The sequence below is a fragment of the Miscanthus floridulus genome, unplaced genomic scaffold, assembly GCF_019320115.1.
Source record: "Miscanthus floridulus cultivar M001 unplaced genomic scaffold, ASM1932011v1 fs_894_2_3, whole genome shotgun sequence".
NCBI classification, from domain to species: Eukaryota; Viridiplantae; Streptophyta; class Magnoliopsida; order Poales; family Poaceae; genus Miscanthus; species Miscanthus floridulus.
Window position 1 is genome coordinate 1 of NW_027097418.1, and position 16,967 is coordinate 16,967.

Sequence of the window (16,967 nt, forward strand, 5' to 3'; positions counted from 1 at the left end):
TGATACTATCTCTATATAAAGTAGTTATAGCTTGAGTGGCTACTAAACTTACTGAATCAGCACCTCAGTGTAAATAGAAGATCAAAAGGAACACAAATACATATGGCATATCGAGGGAGTACACATAATTAAGTTAATCATATATAGGACCACAGCCTCATTGTTTTTCCAGAAATTCTTCAACCTATGTATTATAGTTAAATTTTAAATTCATATAGCTGCTAGCCAACACAGCCTCATTGCTTTCCCACAATTCAAACAGTTTGTGTTGGAACTTAGTGGTTTCCAGCAGGTGGAACTGAGAGAAAGTGGGCCAGGTGCCTTCGCCCGGTTGAGTGCCTCTGGCGAAAGCGTAACAGGTGGAAGGTGGGTTCAAGCTGGTCTAGGGTTTCATAAATGCATTCCACAAACCACCCACCGCGACTCGAACCCGGGACCTTCCGGTCACAGGCGGTAAGACTCTACCGCTTGCACCAAGCCCGCCCTTCAACTTAGACCATACAGATCTGGTACTCATTTTTGATTTCCTATCAGGTGGCTATACAGTGTTTAACCTTGCTTATTTTGTATCAGATTGGTCCATTCTCGACCATGCATGAGCCCAAAGTAAAATCTTAATTGCATATTCAGTAAGAGTATGAAACATCAAAAGGAAAAATATCACATAACAAAATTACAGCCGCATAAGGAAATAGCAAGCAGACAATGTTGTACTTGCAATAGAAAACCATAAATTAAATTCTTAACATTAAAGGAGAAGTACAATTCTTCACGTCAAAGAAGTTTCTAGAGTCACTGCTATATCCTAAAGTCAAGTTCAAATGTTATTACAACATTGTACAATATTAGACAGAAGGAGCAAGGGGTCATACGAACATCTCATTAGCTAATTCACAATCAATAGTCTCCAATATTTCATTGCACAAACTAAACGAAGGGCAGAGAGGTACCATTTGAGCATGAGCTAATTTCTTCAGTAGCACCACATAAGCATCAAGTAAGCACTCTGCAGAACTAAGCCATAGCCACACTTCCTGAAGAAAAGAAAGAACAAGCAATTAAAAATCACAGACAAAGATAATTTTATTGCGAGATTTTTAATTGCTTGTCACAATGTAACACCAAAACTGCTATCAGGATTAATCGAAAACATCACAACACACATCAGCAGGCTCATTTGCACAACGGCTCGCAGCATTGCCAGCTACAGCATCACCGAGAGTAAGAGAACAGATATCATCCTTGAGTGTTAGTCCATTAGACCGCACAAATACCTGATCATCCCTGCAGCCGAAATGCAGCATGCTGTCTTCGAGCATCGTCAGAATCGGGATTGCGGCACCAACCTTCACTGCTGCCACGACTGCTGAGGCCAGTGCGTTGATCAATCCCCTCGCAAATGGGGCATCCCCTTTCCTCACCAGTAGTCACCATGGGGAAGATCACGAGACAGCCCTAGCTTCGTCCGCAAGAAGGCGACATGAGCGGACGAGTCAATCCCCCCACCCCACCCCTTGCACCCCTCTTGCTCCCCTACCTCACTGCCGCCAAAGCAGACCGTCGAACGTCCGCGCGGCTCCCGGGAAGGTGGCGGTGGGGCCTTCTCCTCTGGGTCGAGGGAGGTGTGGCTGGATCTGGCCCAAGCAGCCGCACACGCAACTCCAGCAGTGAAGGCATGATGGCATGTGTTGGCTGCAGCGTCCGGCGAGGTAGGCGCGGCCGGATCTAGCGCACAGGCGAGCTCCGCACGTGTGGTGCCCCTGGCCACCTGCCCTAGCGGCGGACGGTGTGTGTGGTGGCCCTTTGGCATGGGGGATGTTGGAGGCGGCGGCGGCGTTGGGAGCGGCGGCGTTGGGGGCATCAGCGTGGGGGCGGCGGACGCTTTGGGGCAGCGGGATTTTTTCTTTTCTTTTTTGGGTGTGCGATGGCCCCACCGAGAGATCGGAATAGTGTGCTGCGGGTGGGAGAGTCTTTGCTTTGGCTTCTCAGCTGCCGGCCCACATGCGGAGTACTCCTTGGCCCACACCTGGACAGTAGCCCTGTATAGGCTACGCCGACACTTACTAAGTCTAGAATTTTTTGCCGACACATTTCTTGCCAGTAGATAAACGCCGACAATTAACTTGTAGTCTTACATCCTTATTGCCAACAGATAATTTGATGTTAAAAAGATATACATTTGCCAACACATAATGGGTAGCCAAAACCTGACTTTTGCCAACACATAATTGTAGGCAAATGTGTGTCATGGTGTAGTGCATCCAGCATTGGAACAACAGGCCATATTGCAGAGCTCGGGCTTGTAGAGAAGAGGAAGAAATAAGATCCTTGCCTTATGAGCTCCGGCTTGCAGAAGATCAATGGTGGCCTCGTCCTTCATCTCACTCAGCTCCTACATAAAAAATGAGAACTCAACTTGATACAAGTAAACCAATTACCAACACTTGATACAATACACAGGAGATGATTGGGGAAAGAAACTTAACATGGTACAATACACAGGAGAGCAATGCACACGATGACTGAATGGCTAGCTATATTCAGTTACTACCATCACAGTAAAAGAAAAAAAAATCCATGCTGATTCATTGAAGCCACAGATGACCATATGTAAACTGAAGTTCAGAACTAACTGTTACTTGCACTTGAGAAAAACAAAGAAAAGGCATGGTAGGCATGCGCTTGAGAAAAACAAAGAAAAACAAAAGGTCCACTTGCACACTTAATGTATTTTTTACTGCAGTAAATGTGCAGGTTACTTACTGCAGGTTACTTGAGAAAAAAACAAAAGGTTCACTTACTGCAGGTTACTTGCACACTTATTTTTTATAAGAGTCTACACTTGAGAACTGTAATTTCCTACTAAGTACAAAAGGCTAGGTAGGCATGCATGGTGACAGACTACGTATGATTCATTGCCTCCAACATGTACGGTATGCAACTCCTTGTGTGACAGGCTTTTAGTATCTACTAATCCTATCAAGCTGATAGCTGGGAGATATAGCTAGCCCCTGCAGAGTTTGGTCAGAGGCTCAGCTAGGCCTTCAGTTTGGTCGCAGGCAAGCAGGGTCCGGAGCCCAGTATGGCCTCCACTGAGCTCCGCCCCTGTTTCCAACCACTTAGGAGAAAAAACCTGGCGGTAATTTTCATTTCTCCTACTGCAGGTTTCTTATTTCAGCTATAGGTCACAGTTGTATCTATTCCATTATCTCTGACAGAATGTAGTAATTGCCTTCCAAATATCGCTTGACTGATAGCTGCAGCAGCTACTACAAATCAACTTATATCTTAGTTACTAATGCACATATGCAGTAAAAATTTCAGAGGTAGTGACATAGTTTGGAGGCCCAACACTAAAGACAGTAGTTTAGCATAAGAAATTTGAGATATCTAAGAAGTCAATTGAGCTTACCTTCACTGTTATTGGCTTACTACTTCCCATTCAAACAGGGTTTTGACTCCTAAAGACAGTGGTTCACTAGAAGTTTGAAGCATCCCCTAGGGCTTTATGATGTCCCTCATCAGTATTAAGAGCTTGTGATCTAAATAAAATATGTAAGAAAATCTTGGAATAGGGGGTAATGAATGTTATAAGAGATATTATTATTCTAAATCATGACTTGCTACTGTTCATTAATGCTCAAAAAATTAAATGGTACAAATATATCATGAGAGGCCCTTTCAGAAAAAAATAGATGCAAATTTACTCGTTTTATGGAATACTGTGTATCTATATGTAAAATCGTCATCTTACAGATATGACTACTGTTCACAAAACTTTCTGTTCTACTTAATATTGTAATCAATTCAGGAAACAAGAGAGACTAATTCAGAAATCCTAGATTGGAGGGAAAAATAACAATAAGAATTACTACATAAGGTGCCAGACAAGCAGGTAACTAGTTCTTAATGGCAAAATTATTTTTGTCAGCAAACTAGTGCTCTCTTCGGTGATATTTACTGAGAAAACTAATTCATATCTGACATAAGTATTTTTGACCTGCATTTAGTTCAAAATCATGTTCTACAAATGATGAAAAAACAGGTAGCAGTAGTACACTTACAAATAAAAAGATTAATTTATCTAGCAGTTCACTAAACATTTATCGATACGATATCAAGTCCAAACTTAGCAGCCAGCCATAAACACACACGAGATGACGAGATCAAACCATAATTGTATCTACACAAGCAGATAAATTACACAAGGGGAGATGGAGGGCTGTCTCACATTGTAGTGACGTCTGGAGCGTGCGCCGTCGTGGGTAGTGGTGGCTGCCGCCGCCGTGGCCTCGTCCTCCTTAGAGCTTGAACCACCAGCTCCTTCCTGAGTGCCTCCTGATGGGCCTACGCCTCCACATCCCGCGCTGCTGCCGCATCTCGAACCGGCGCCGCGCGAGATCATGGACCGGCGCCGCTGCCGCATCTCGTGGCTGCGCGCCTCCCGAGCCACACCGCTGCTGCCTCCTTGGCCCTCGTGGAAACTACAGCCGCCGCATCCCAGACCTCCGCCGGCTGCCGCTGCTCGGATCCGCGCCGCTGCCACATCTCGGACCAGCGTCACTGACGCATCTTGAGCCCACGCCAGATCCGGGACCCTCCTCACCGGATCGAGCTCTTCCTTGCAGAATCGAGCTCCTCCATGAGGAAGAGAGCACCGGGTGGGAGAGCTACGGAGAGGGAGCAGGAGAGAGCGAATAGAATAGGGGATGTGGAGGGAGCGGCGGCTTGATAGATAGGCTGTGTCCGTGTGTGTTGTGACCTAGGGTTGCCTGGGTGGGATTGATAGGTGGGCCGACTGTGGGCTTTTGGGCTAGATAGAGGTGGAGCACGCGAGCTCAGCGTGGGGCCCATTTTCTTTAGCGACAGACAGATTGACGGTACACTTGGCTTTAGCGACAGACGGTTCAACGCTAAATATAAATACCTATAGCGACAGACACTAAATCACTAAATGAGGATTTAGCGTCAGATGGTCTCTGAGTTATCTTTAGCGTCAGATCATCCATCGTCAAATATACTTTTTAGCGTCAGATGTCTGACGGTGAAGCGGTGTTATGGTGTAGTGCGGGCTTAGCCATTAGTCGCAGCACCTTTTAATTAAAAGCTTCAAATTACATGCTTTGATCGGTGTCTCAAGTCTCGCCTAGGCTCTATTTCAATCCTGGATCCGCTACTAAAGTTAGCTAGCTTCCCAATAGGCGAATAATATTGCTGCGTTCTCCTGACACTAGTTAGTAGATGGGCTTTAGTTCCGGTTGAGAACGGGCTTCAGTCCTGGTTTACCAAATGGGACTGTGGATCCGGGACTAAAAGTCCTGGCCTTTAATCTTGGGTCACGCAACCAGGACTAAAGTTCGTCCTAGGGACCTCTCTCGCGGTGCGTGAGATTCGAACCTAGGAGCTCTTGCCTTACGTGTAGCTTCCTTACCAACTCAACTACACAACAAATGTGATAAAGCCCTGGATGCTCTCCTTTTGTATTCATTCGTGGGGACCTTTAGTACCGCGTGGGAGACATTTAGTCCCAATTTCCAGAATATGTACACGGTACTATAGTATTAGGAATATTAGGATATTTAATTTACTTGCCCCAAGATCGAGAAGGCAACAGCAACACGTTAGTCTTTAGGCTAATAGGCTTAGAGCCCAGCCCAGGAGTCCAGGAGACCGCATGCCTGCATCCACATGTCATCGACCTCACAATGCCTAGCGACGCAGCGACAGGCCACGACGCTCCGGCGTTCTTTCCGAGTTTCGACGATTCGCTTGCAAGTTAGAAAGACGCCGACTGCCGACACCGCCAGTTCCGCACTCCGCAGTTCGCCAGGCCGGACGACGCCGTCGCCGGCGCGCTGCTCCCGCTTGCTTCTGCCGTTTGCTGAATCAGTAGGTTCTCCTCGCTTCCTTTTAATCTCTCAATTGAGAATCAAATTCATCTGTTAAGATACGATGTCTCAAGAGAGGTTAAGATTTGGCAACATTATGTATTGAGAAAAAATATTGGATGAGATTGATATTGATGCCATCATCAACGACTTCGCATCAAGGAATGTTGGAAGGAAATTTTAAGATAAATTTAATATGTATAATTATTTCGTATGAATATTGCTTTTCGATATGTGTTGGTGTAAAAAAAATTATATATCCATGTTGCCTATGTTTTACAAAAATGCTATACAACACACATGTGTTTTAGCACAAAAAAACACATAGATTTTTTTTATCTCTCTCCCTCTATCTTTCTCACCGGTGACCAATGTTCCCCAGCCCGGCGTTGGCCAGCGCGGAGTTGACATTCTGCATGGCGGGGTGGATGCTGTTGGTGTCCCCGCCGGAGACCTCATTGCCCACCGCGATGTACTTGAAGTTGACCCACGGGAACACCTGCACGTTGCTCTGCACCCACGTGGCCGCCGTGCTCGTGTCGGAGGCCAGCGAGGAGAGGTCCGAGTTGGGCACGTCCATGATCACCCTGATGTTGCTGTCGCTCAGCGCGTTGAGAGCGTTGGTGTCCGGGAAGTAGATGCGCATCTGGTTGATGCCGTTGGACTGGTAGAGTTGCACCACGTCGCTCGCTGACGACAGGTTGTCGCCGTTCACGCCGTAGCACACGCCGAAGGCATGGCAGTGGCGGTGGCGGCAACGGATCTGTGATTTGTCCTTCCATAGAAAAAAAATTGTGATCTATGATCTGTGATCTGTGGAGGCTAGAGGTAGAAGAAAGGTGAAGGCTGTTGGATCTTAATCCTATGGTGCAAAAAAATTCATGTGTTGAAACTACATAAAACATATGGTTGTGCAGTAGACAGAATATTTTACAACACACATGTGTTTTAGCACCTATGATGGGTCATGAGTTTTGGTCGGCTCTAGGTCTAGAAAAACTTAGAGACGGCATTGCCTTTAGTCCCAATTAGTGTTACAAAGCATAACTAAAGGTTGGAGAACCTTTAAGGATGACTTTTAGTTCCTGTTGGTGTTACTAACCTGAATAGAAGGACCTTTGGTGGCCATAAAATTTAGACCCGGGACTCATGCTCACATCGAACTCCTACACAGCCGAGACTAAAGGCGCGAATCGAATGTCGTTTCTCTACTGCAACTGAGGACATGGATCCTGCAACGTAGTCGCCGAAAAAGGGGATCCTGCAACCAAAGTAGTCGCCGAAAAAGGTACGTAAGTAGACTATTCACCGCTGTACAGTACTGTAGCATCTGGTCAGTACGCAGAAAAAAAATAGATGGCTGATCGTGCAGTAGGTGACTGCATGCATGCGTTGTGATGATGTGCACAGGCCACGAGTGTTGGCGGAGACTCGGCCCAATTAGTGATTGAAGACCGCAGAATAGCAAGGATTTAGCTCAGGCCTATATATCATCTCATTGTTGTTATATATATATATATATATATATATATATAACTGCTACCCTGTAGCTGACTACAAAATAACTTATTCTGTAGACACTTTGAGTTACGATAATTACTATGTTAATTTATGAGATTATATTAACTCCTTACTAAGTGGTTTACTATAACGTTATGGTAAATATCCCCATGTGTTATAGTAACCCAACTATCGTAAATATGTATTGACATTATCGTAAATTAGTATATAAAATTATCGTAAATGGAGGTGGCTATAGAATAACTTATTTTGTGCATATATATATATATATATATATATATATATATATATATATATATATATATATATATATATATATATATATATATATATATATATATTGGAACCACATTGTCATTGTCAGAGTACTAAAATGTAAAATTGCAAATTAAACGTGATTGTGTTAAATATATGAAATTTCATGACTTTTTTTTGAAGTCTTCACAATATCGAATTTCATGGCCTCCATAGTTAGAAGTAAAAAAAGAAATTTCAAATTAGAAAATGAAACAAAAAAGGAAAAAAAAGAATTTCTCATACAACTCATACAGTGTTTTACGATCCAAGGAAGTCGAACTTTTTTCATTAAGCTTTGTGATGCAAGAAGTACATAGCTTTTTGCTGTACAGATTTATTGTGGCAAGTGCGTGTAAAATTGTCCAACGATTTGGACGAAGTTACATGTAAACAGCTAGAGTCATCATGCAATTAAGCTAGCCGGCAATGGACGTGTCAAGGGCTCAAGGCTCTCCGGTTCTTGGCTAGGTACAGGAGCGTTGGCAACAAGCGATCAATCAGCGAAGTTCCATTCAAAGAGGCAAGCGGAAGACTAGGAGCCCATGCCCCTGTGCACTGGGCGCCTGTGCCCAATAGGCACTGGCATCATTTGGGGCAGCACACTGCTATGTGACGGACTATCTTCAACAATGGCACCCAAAATAAAAAGACACATTCGACGTTGGGGTAGCGCTATAGGCAAAGGGTTTAAGATTTATTTTTGGTCTTCTCCAACAACAGGACCTAAAAGATAATCTTTTTTTGCAAAATGAGTCCCCAAGAGAGAAGATGCTCATATTTAGGTTGTGCCTCTCTGTCAACAAAAATGGGTCTTCTATATTGGTACTCTGTTGGAGGCTGATACAATAACATTGAAGATTTTAGGTTTGGGTGCCCTTATGGCACCTCTGTTGGAGACAGTCTAACAGCAACAACACATCACCCCTAGACCAAGACCACCACTGTTGATTAGAATGGCTGTTTGATCTTCCTCGAGATTTGTGTCCCACCCCAATGACCTATGCACCGAGCTCATTCGATCCTAACTCCAGGGTCACCTGCACTACCAGCGTCCCTACTCTCTCCAGTTCTCATAAGAGCCCACACGTTACAAAGTGCCACACCGCTACAACGCCAAGGTTGACACCCACGCCCTAGTCGTTGGGGCCGAGTCCGGCGCCGAGCTCCAGTCATGACCACCACACGGACGCGGCGCTCTCCTGTCACCCGTTCCTTCTTCTAGAACACTACCACACGATGCACAGCCCGTTCTCCTTTTCCAGCGAACCTCTCGCTATCCATCCAAATCCGATCCAAAGTCATAGGCCTTGTTCGTTTGTCTTATGAGTCGTACTATTTCAACGAACGATTTTCTCTCACAACAAATCAGCGAACGGTACTTTCAGCCATGGCTTTTCAGCAAAGCGAACATGGCCTTAATCTCACCCTGATCTGAGCCGCATCCCTCCCCTCCCAGCTCATCTCATCCTCGTCGCCTGCATGGTTACCAGTGGCGGGTGCCCTCTTCTTGACCCCATTGGTTATGGGAGGTTGCGTCCGCGGCGGGCTGGACGGCCGGCGATGCTGCGGAGGACGGTGCCCAATCCGACTCGAACTCCTCCAGCTGGGGCGGGGACGGCGCTGAGCTCTTCGACGTGCCGCGCCTCTTCGTCAGCTTCGCTTGCAAGACGGGAAGTCGTCCAGGAGTCGGATGTCGCCGCTGGACATCAGGCTGCTGCTGCTCCGGTCCTCTCCATCTGTGGGCGCGGTCCCGGCGTGCATGCACCTGGCCGCGCGTGCGGTGGGCGGACCAGGACTGGCCTGGACTAGAGGAGGCAGTGGCGCGCGTAGAGGTGCACTTGGCCGCGTGCGCGTGGTGGGAGGTGACGGTGCTGGTGCCTTGGCCGGCGCGCGCGGTGGGAGGTGATGGCGCGGGTTCCCTGGCCGGACGCGTGGTGGGCGGACCAGGCCTGGCCTAGCCGAGCGGAGGCAGCGGCGCGCGCAGAGACATACCTGGCCGCGTGCGCGGTGGGAGGTGACGTCGCGAGCGCCCTGGCCGGCGAGCAGAGAGGCGGCAGCGCAAGCGGACCTGGTTGGCGGCACCGAGGCCGCGGTGCGGGCACCCCAGGGGGCCTTGAGACGCGTCCCCGTCTGATGTCCTCTTCGATTCCTTGTCTGATTTCCTCGATGATTTGATTTTATAAGCTGGTTGTCCTTATAGAGTTAGTCTGATCTGATTTGGGTTTGGCTTTGTATCGATGTGGTGGTTTTGATTCAGTCTAGGTTTGGAAAATCGTCGGTATAGATTTTGGGGACCGGAGGAAATCTTGTTGACTAGAAAAGGAAGCGCCCTTCGGGCGCCCCACAAGCGTCGTATTGGGAAGCATTAATATAAAATACACATGAAAAAAAACTCATATAGATACACTACTGGAAACCGGCACTTTGCCGAGTGTATTTTATCGGGCACTCGGCAAAGACGGTCTTTTTCGAGTGCCAAATAAAATACACTTGGTAAAAAAAAAACACTCGACAAAGACGGCTTTGCCGAGTGTTTTTTTTCGGCACTCGGCAAAATGCGTCTTTGCCGAGTGCCTTTTTTCTGGCACTCGACAAAGATGTATTTTTCCAAGTGCCATGTTTTGGCACTCGGCAAAGAGCCATTTTGCCGTGTGCATTTTTTTGGCCCTCGGCAAATTATTTTTTCAAAGCAATTTTTGAGGCCCTAAATAAATTCAAATGAAAAACTTTTCAACTACAAAGTTGTATAACTTCTCAAGATCTATAAAGTTTATTTTGGTCATTTCTTCATTTGACAATGCGACAATAACGTTCTTCATAAAATCTACATCTCTCATATCTCTCATATTAGTTTCATGAAAGTAGAAGAGAGATATATAAGATTTATGAACAATGTTACTATCACTATGTCGGATGAACAAATGACCAAAATAAACTTTGTAGATCTTGAGAAGTTATGAAATTTTGTAGTTGGCAACATTTTGATTTGAAATCATGTTGTCATGCAAAAACGATGTTTGAATTTGAAAATTTGAAAATTTGAATTTTTCAAAAGACCTCGGATGAAAAAACTTCCTAAATGAATTTGTAGATCTCCAAAAGTTATGAAACTATGTAGTTGACAACTTTTTGATTTGAAATCATCTTATCAAGCAAAACTACGTTTGAATCTCTCAAATTTGAAATTCGAATTTTTCAAACGACCTCGGATGGAAAAACTTCCTAAATGAAAATTGTAGATCTCGAAAAGTTATGAAACTTTGTAGTTGACCACTTTTTGATTTGAATTCGTTTAGGACCTCAAGCAAGCAATTTACTCTTGGTTTAGTATAATATATGAGGATAGATAACGGAATCTAGACACAAGTGACAGTGTAGTGCTCTGGTAGAGCAGCAGACATGCGAGGGAGAGGTTGTGAGTTTGAATCCCACTGGCTGCGTTAGCCGTGAATTTTGCACAAAAAATGCAGCGACTTCAATGAAGACGGGTGGGCGCTGGCCGGTGGCGGCCTCCCCTGAAATTTTTTTTTGCTATTATTTTTGGGTTTTTTTCGCATTTTCATTTTTGTGTTGTCTTCAGATACTTAAAATTCTGGAGTGCTCGTGAGGCCTCAGATTGTACGTCCTTCATCCTGTTATCATCACCCTGGTAAATGGGCAAGAGAAAAAATGCATCCAGAAATGAATGTCAGCAAATGGGCAGAGAATGATCAGTGGAACCATGTTGAAACAAACAAAAGAATTCAATTCTTCCAGAAATGATGAAATGGCTATAATTACTATTTTTAGAAATATAGTGCAACCAAAATGAAAGGGCTCAGTTACTTCAGAACGATTAGGTGATTCTGAGATTTCATATTTTAATGTCCGTGAGTAACACAGTAACAATTCAATGCTTGCTAATAACACTACCATGTGAGGAAAAACTATCTACAATGACCACACAACAGTACTCGCCAGAAAAGATAGATGTCTCCTATAGTGAGGAGATGCGGTTCTTGAGTGTGCAAATTTATCTTGAGGTACACTTTCACATAAGCACAACTATCTAGTATGGGAAAGATATTTGCATTTCTATACAACAATGGACATTTTTCAAATTTGCTTTACACTGTAATAGAACATGGTTTCTTTTTTTCAGAGAAACATTGCCTATTTCATTTCGGTAAAAATAAACACTAAATTTCAGTCAATTATTAAAATCAATTGGTCTGCGTGGGCTTTTTTTTATTTAGAAACTAACGATGCATTTTAGCTATGGAGAAAGATCATCTGGTTTTAAGGGGGAACTAATAGGAAGAAACGAAGTTACTAACCAATTTACTACTACTATCATAGCTAACAACGTCAGACATAAGAAAACACACATATACAGTTAGCTCTCACTATGACAATAACGTGCCTCCAAAACCAAACAGAGAATATGATACAACTTCGTTCACTACATATAAAGGAAAGGGGAGATGATAGTAAATATGATCTATATACAACCAAACCTCCATTAGTTATGACGTACCGTATACCTCACAAACCACAAACAGAAACACACACCTGCAGGCTAGAAAAGACGAATGTTCGCTCGTCAGAATGGCAACACCAACTTCCAGGCTGACACCAACAGGGCCGGTTGATCCATGATCCTTCGATCTTCTTAAGTGCCAAGATTCTTCTCTCTTCTTCAACATTGCTCCTTTGCCCTCGAGAACCTACAAGAAACGTAGTAATAAATTGCCTAGAAATGCATTCATCATCATGGAAAGCTCACACAAAGAAAGCTAGCTATTGCAGGAGACAGAGGACTATGAGCAGACCCGGAATACCACTCGGGCGCGGAGTCGCCCAATGCCTCGTAGCGTTTTAGTGGTGACTTGTAGGTAGTGTATATATTGTACAGGCGCTGGTTCTTGTGTAGCGTGACTTGTACAGGCGCTGGATCATGTTCAGTTGATGTGTTGGAGTTGTTTCCGGTGAGTAGTTGTATCCCTTGTTGTAGGTTTTTAGGTTTAGTTTCCTTTATAAACTGGATAAACTCTTGTTTCAGTTTTTTTTTTCTAATATAAATCGCTGCAAAACTTTTACCGTCCTTTCTAAAAAAATTACTTATAAAATGTATTTTTATAGTAAATCTAATTGGAGATATAGATATTAATACTATTTACTATAAATTTGGTCCTAGAAATTTGGTTAAAGTTAAGGTAGCTTTACTTGCACAAATGTCATAGTTGTATTGTTTTTTGGACAGAGGCAGTAATTAACAAACAAGCCTTTTTCTCCCAAAAGTGGCAGAGTTTTCTCGACAGAGGCAGTATTTTTTAGTACATTATTGCGCTCACAGTTTTGTTTTCGAAATAAAACAAGCAGATGTCATTTTGCCAGCAGCATCGGCATCCCAACGTCGACGTCACCAATGAACTGTCTTCATAGGTAAGTGCCACCGCGCGTTGCGTCAGTCGAAAGATGTGTGGGGTGGAGCGAGTTCACGTAGTTACGTTTACTATTTAGTGCCGTTGCAGGACGGCACCAATGAACTGAGGATGTACTCATCTCTGGCCCAAGTCATCACGAGGCGACTTTGATCTCCCAAGAAATTTGTGCGGGACAGCAACAGAGGCCGTCTAATCTTGTACATGAATTCAACCATCGTACCATGTTGCAACGGTGGTGGTGCCGGCCGCTCCATATAACTCGCTTCCTTAACAGTAGTGCATGCATCACTTGATGACGCCGTTTCTCTTAGAACGTGCTCTCTTTGTTCCAAATTATAAGTCATTACAACTTTTTTTAGAGAGTTAAAGCATCTCAAGTTTGACCAAAATTATAGAGAGAATTATAAAGATTTATGACACCGAATAGGTATATTATGAAAATATAATTAATGAAGAATCTAACGATACTTACCTGGTATCATAAATGTTATTATTTTCTTATATAAATTTAGTCAAACTAAAGATGTTTTGACTCTCCAAGAAAGTTGGAATAACTTATAATTTGAGAGAGGGAGTAATATGATTCTAGGAAGTATGTATTGCATGCATTCACTTCTACTCTCTCCAAATTTGTAACTCGTTATGACTTTTCAAGATAGGATGTAAATCTAAGTAAGTCAGAACGACTTACAATTTGGAATGGGCCGGGGTGTGTTTTTATGGGTGTGTGGTCGGGGTGTTGTATTGAACTTCTGTTCTTCTTAATGCCTTTTCTTTCAAAAACAATACCATTTGGAATGGAGAGAGAAAATTATAATTAAGCCATATTAATTTCACAATTTGAATTAGGATCGATCTGCAGAAAAGATTTAGAGTATCTCTTAAGCATTCCAATGACATATATGAGATGTTGAGTACAACTACACTTAAGCTTGGTTTAGTGGATTGCTATTGTTGTCACTTGAAAAGTTTAGCTATAGGTATTTTAGGGTGTTTTTTTTGCCATCATAGCTGTCAAAACTGCCCCCCCCCCCCCCCCCCCCCCAGCTGAGCCGGACACTAGGGCCAAGCTGCCGTCCATTGACCACACTTAGCCCACATATATTCCCGTGGTGAAGCCAGGATAAAATGTTGTTAGGGTCGGTCAAAATACACAGTGCTAACTTTTAATTTGTGTTAATATAATTTTGTAGACAATATTAATATTCAACAATATAATATTATGGATAATAATTTATAAGCTTGCATATTATCAATATAAATATTATTTTCATGACCAAGATCCTTCACTTGTGTTCAATTGAAATCAACACTACGATATGACTTAGCCAACTCTATTGAACTCTAAATTTTTATATCACAAAAGAATTTTTCATGGGATTGAAAGCAGTGATACTAAGAGCAAGTATAATAAAGGGTTGTAGGTGATATGTATGCTGAGGTGGAGGAGAGAGAAGGGACGCGTGCTGTATTATTAGCCTTGTTCTGAGAGATGATGTCAGTTTTGATTTCTTTATTTATTAAAAAATATTTATAATAATTGATCTGATTCCCTTCTCCCAATGGATGAAGCTAGTTTCCTTTATAAAGAAACAAAATATGATGTGATGTTGTTTGGTGTTTGCTTCTGTTTTATATAAATTATAACTGAAAAACGGAAAAAGATAAATGTGAGGACACGGAGCACTTTAGCACGGGTCAGTACGTGCCTCTATCCAAAGTCCCAACCACTCCCAGAATTCCAACAAATTACTTGCTCAGCCGACAAAATAAGGTAAATTCTCACTTTTCGATAAGTCAAACTATTCGAAGATTAACCAAAATTACATAACAAAGTACTAACATTAGTGATATATTGTACAGGCACTGGTTCTTGTGTAGCGTGACTTGTAGGTAGTGTTTTAGTGGTGGATCATGTTCAGTTGATGTGCTGGAGTTGTTTCCGGTGAGTAGTTGTATCCCTTGTTGTAGGTTTTTAGGTTTAGTTTCCTTTATAAACTGGATAAACTCTTGTTTCAGTTTTTTTTTCTAATATAAATCGCTGCAAAACTTTTACCGTCCTTTCTAAAAAAATTACTTATAAAATGTATTTTTATAGTAAATCTAATTGGAGATATAGATATTAATACTATTTACTATAAATTTGGTCCTATAAATTTGGTTAAAGTTAAGGTAGTTTTACTTGCACAAATGTCATAGTTGTATTGTTTTTTGGACGGAGGCAGTAATTAACAAACCAGCCTTTTTCTCCCAAAAGTGGCAGAGTTTTCTCGACAGAAGCAGTATTTTTTAGTACATTATTACGCTCACAGTTTTGTTTTCGAAATAAAACAAGCAGATGTCATTTTGCTAGCAGCATCGGCATCCCAACGTCGACGTCAGAGCTCACACGCTTGCGGCTACTTCTTGCACAGTTGCACATACCTGTCTTCATAGGTACGTGCCACCGCGCGTTGCGTCAGTCGAATGATGTGTGGGGTGGAGCGAGTTCACGTAGTTACGTTTACTATTTAGTGCAGTTGCAGGACGGCACTAATGAACTGAGGATGTACTCATCTCTGGCCCAAGTCATCACGAGGCGACTTTGATCTCCCAAGAAATTTGTGCGGGACAGCAACAGAGGCCGTCTAATCTTGTACATGAATTCAACCATCGTACCATGTTGCAACGGTGGCGGTGCCGGCCGCTCCATATAAACCGCTTCCTTAACAGTAGTGCATGCATGACGTGATGACGCCGTTTCTCTTAAAACGTGCTCTCTTCGTTCCAAATTATAAGTCATTACAACTTTCTTAGAGAGTTAAAGCATCTCAAGTTAGACCAAAATTATAGAGAGAATTATAAAGATTTATGACATCGAATAGATATATTATGAAAACATAATTCACTACAGGAAACCGGGATTTTGCCCAGTGCTCAAATCTTTGCCGAGTGCCAAATATCGGGCACTCTGCAAAGGCCACCTTTGCCGAGTGCCGCACTCGGCGAAACTTGGCACTCGGCAAATAGGGCTTTGCCGAGTGTTTGGCACTCGGCAAAATAAGGCACTCGGCAAAGCCAAACTTTGCCTAGTGCCAGCACCCGGCAAAGTTGGGCACTCGGCAAAGAGGCGCCCGGGGATAACGGTACCCAACGCCGTCCTCTTTGCCGAGTGCCTTCTGTTTGGCACTCGGCAAAATATTGGCTTTGCCGAGTGCCTAGGGCTAGCACTCGGCAAAATATTCACTTTGCCGAGTGCCAAACCTTGGCACTCGGCAAAATAATTTTTTTTTTGTTTTTTGCCACCAACTTTTTTCTTAGATTTGTATTTGTACCATGAACAACATGTTCACATTTGGCACAATTTCATTGCTGTTTGCTATATTTCTTCACTTTATTTCGTTTTGTTGCAATTTTCCGGAAAATGTAGGTTTGAACTGCAGGTGCATCGAATAATAGTTTTGATCCATTCCAAAAATGTTATTCTTATTTGTTAGTGTCACTTTATGCTAAATCTAGGAACTGTCTCCAAATTTCGATCAACGTGCTCACGGGGCAACGTCGCGAACTTGCGTGCGAGTGGTTATTTAATTCTATAAAATTCAAACGAATCCCGAAAATCATGAAACTTGGCGATATGTCGTGATATCACATGCATATGCGGTGGTAAAAATTTGAAAATATTTGGAGGACGTCATCACGTATGGTGTTCACAAACCAGGACATCATCACATGCATGTGATATCACACACACACACACACCACGCACACACCACACACGCACACACACGAGCGCCGTAGCCGCCCCGCCGCCGCGCCGTAGCCGCTCGCCCGCCCACCGAGCGTGCCGCCGCGC

General features: G+C 43.3%; 1 protein-coding gene across 1 annotated transcript in view; it reads right to left on the reverse strand.

Annotated features, from left to right (window-relative positions):
* Nucleotides 1–6,246: 6,246 nt before the first annotated feature.
* LOC136533473 (glucan endo-1,3-beta-glucosidase, acidic isoform-like) overlaps nt 6,247–16,967 on the reverse strand; it is a 23,688-nt gene continuing 12,967 nt past the window's right edge. Inside the window, exon 2 of the mRNA XM_066526016.1 lies at nt 6,247–6,663. Coding sequence (XP_066382113.1) covers nt 6,247–6,663 — 417 coding nt within the window. The remainder of the gene's footprint in view (nt 6,664–16,967) is intronic.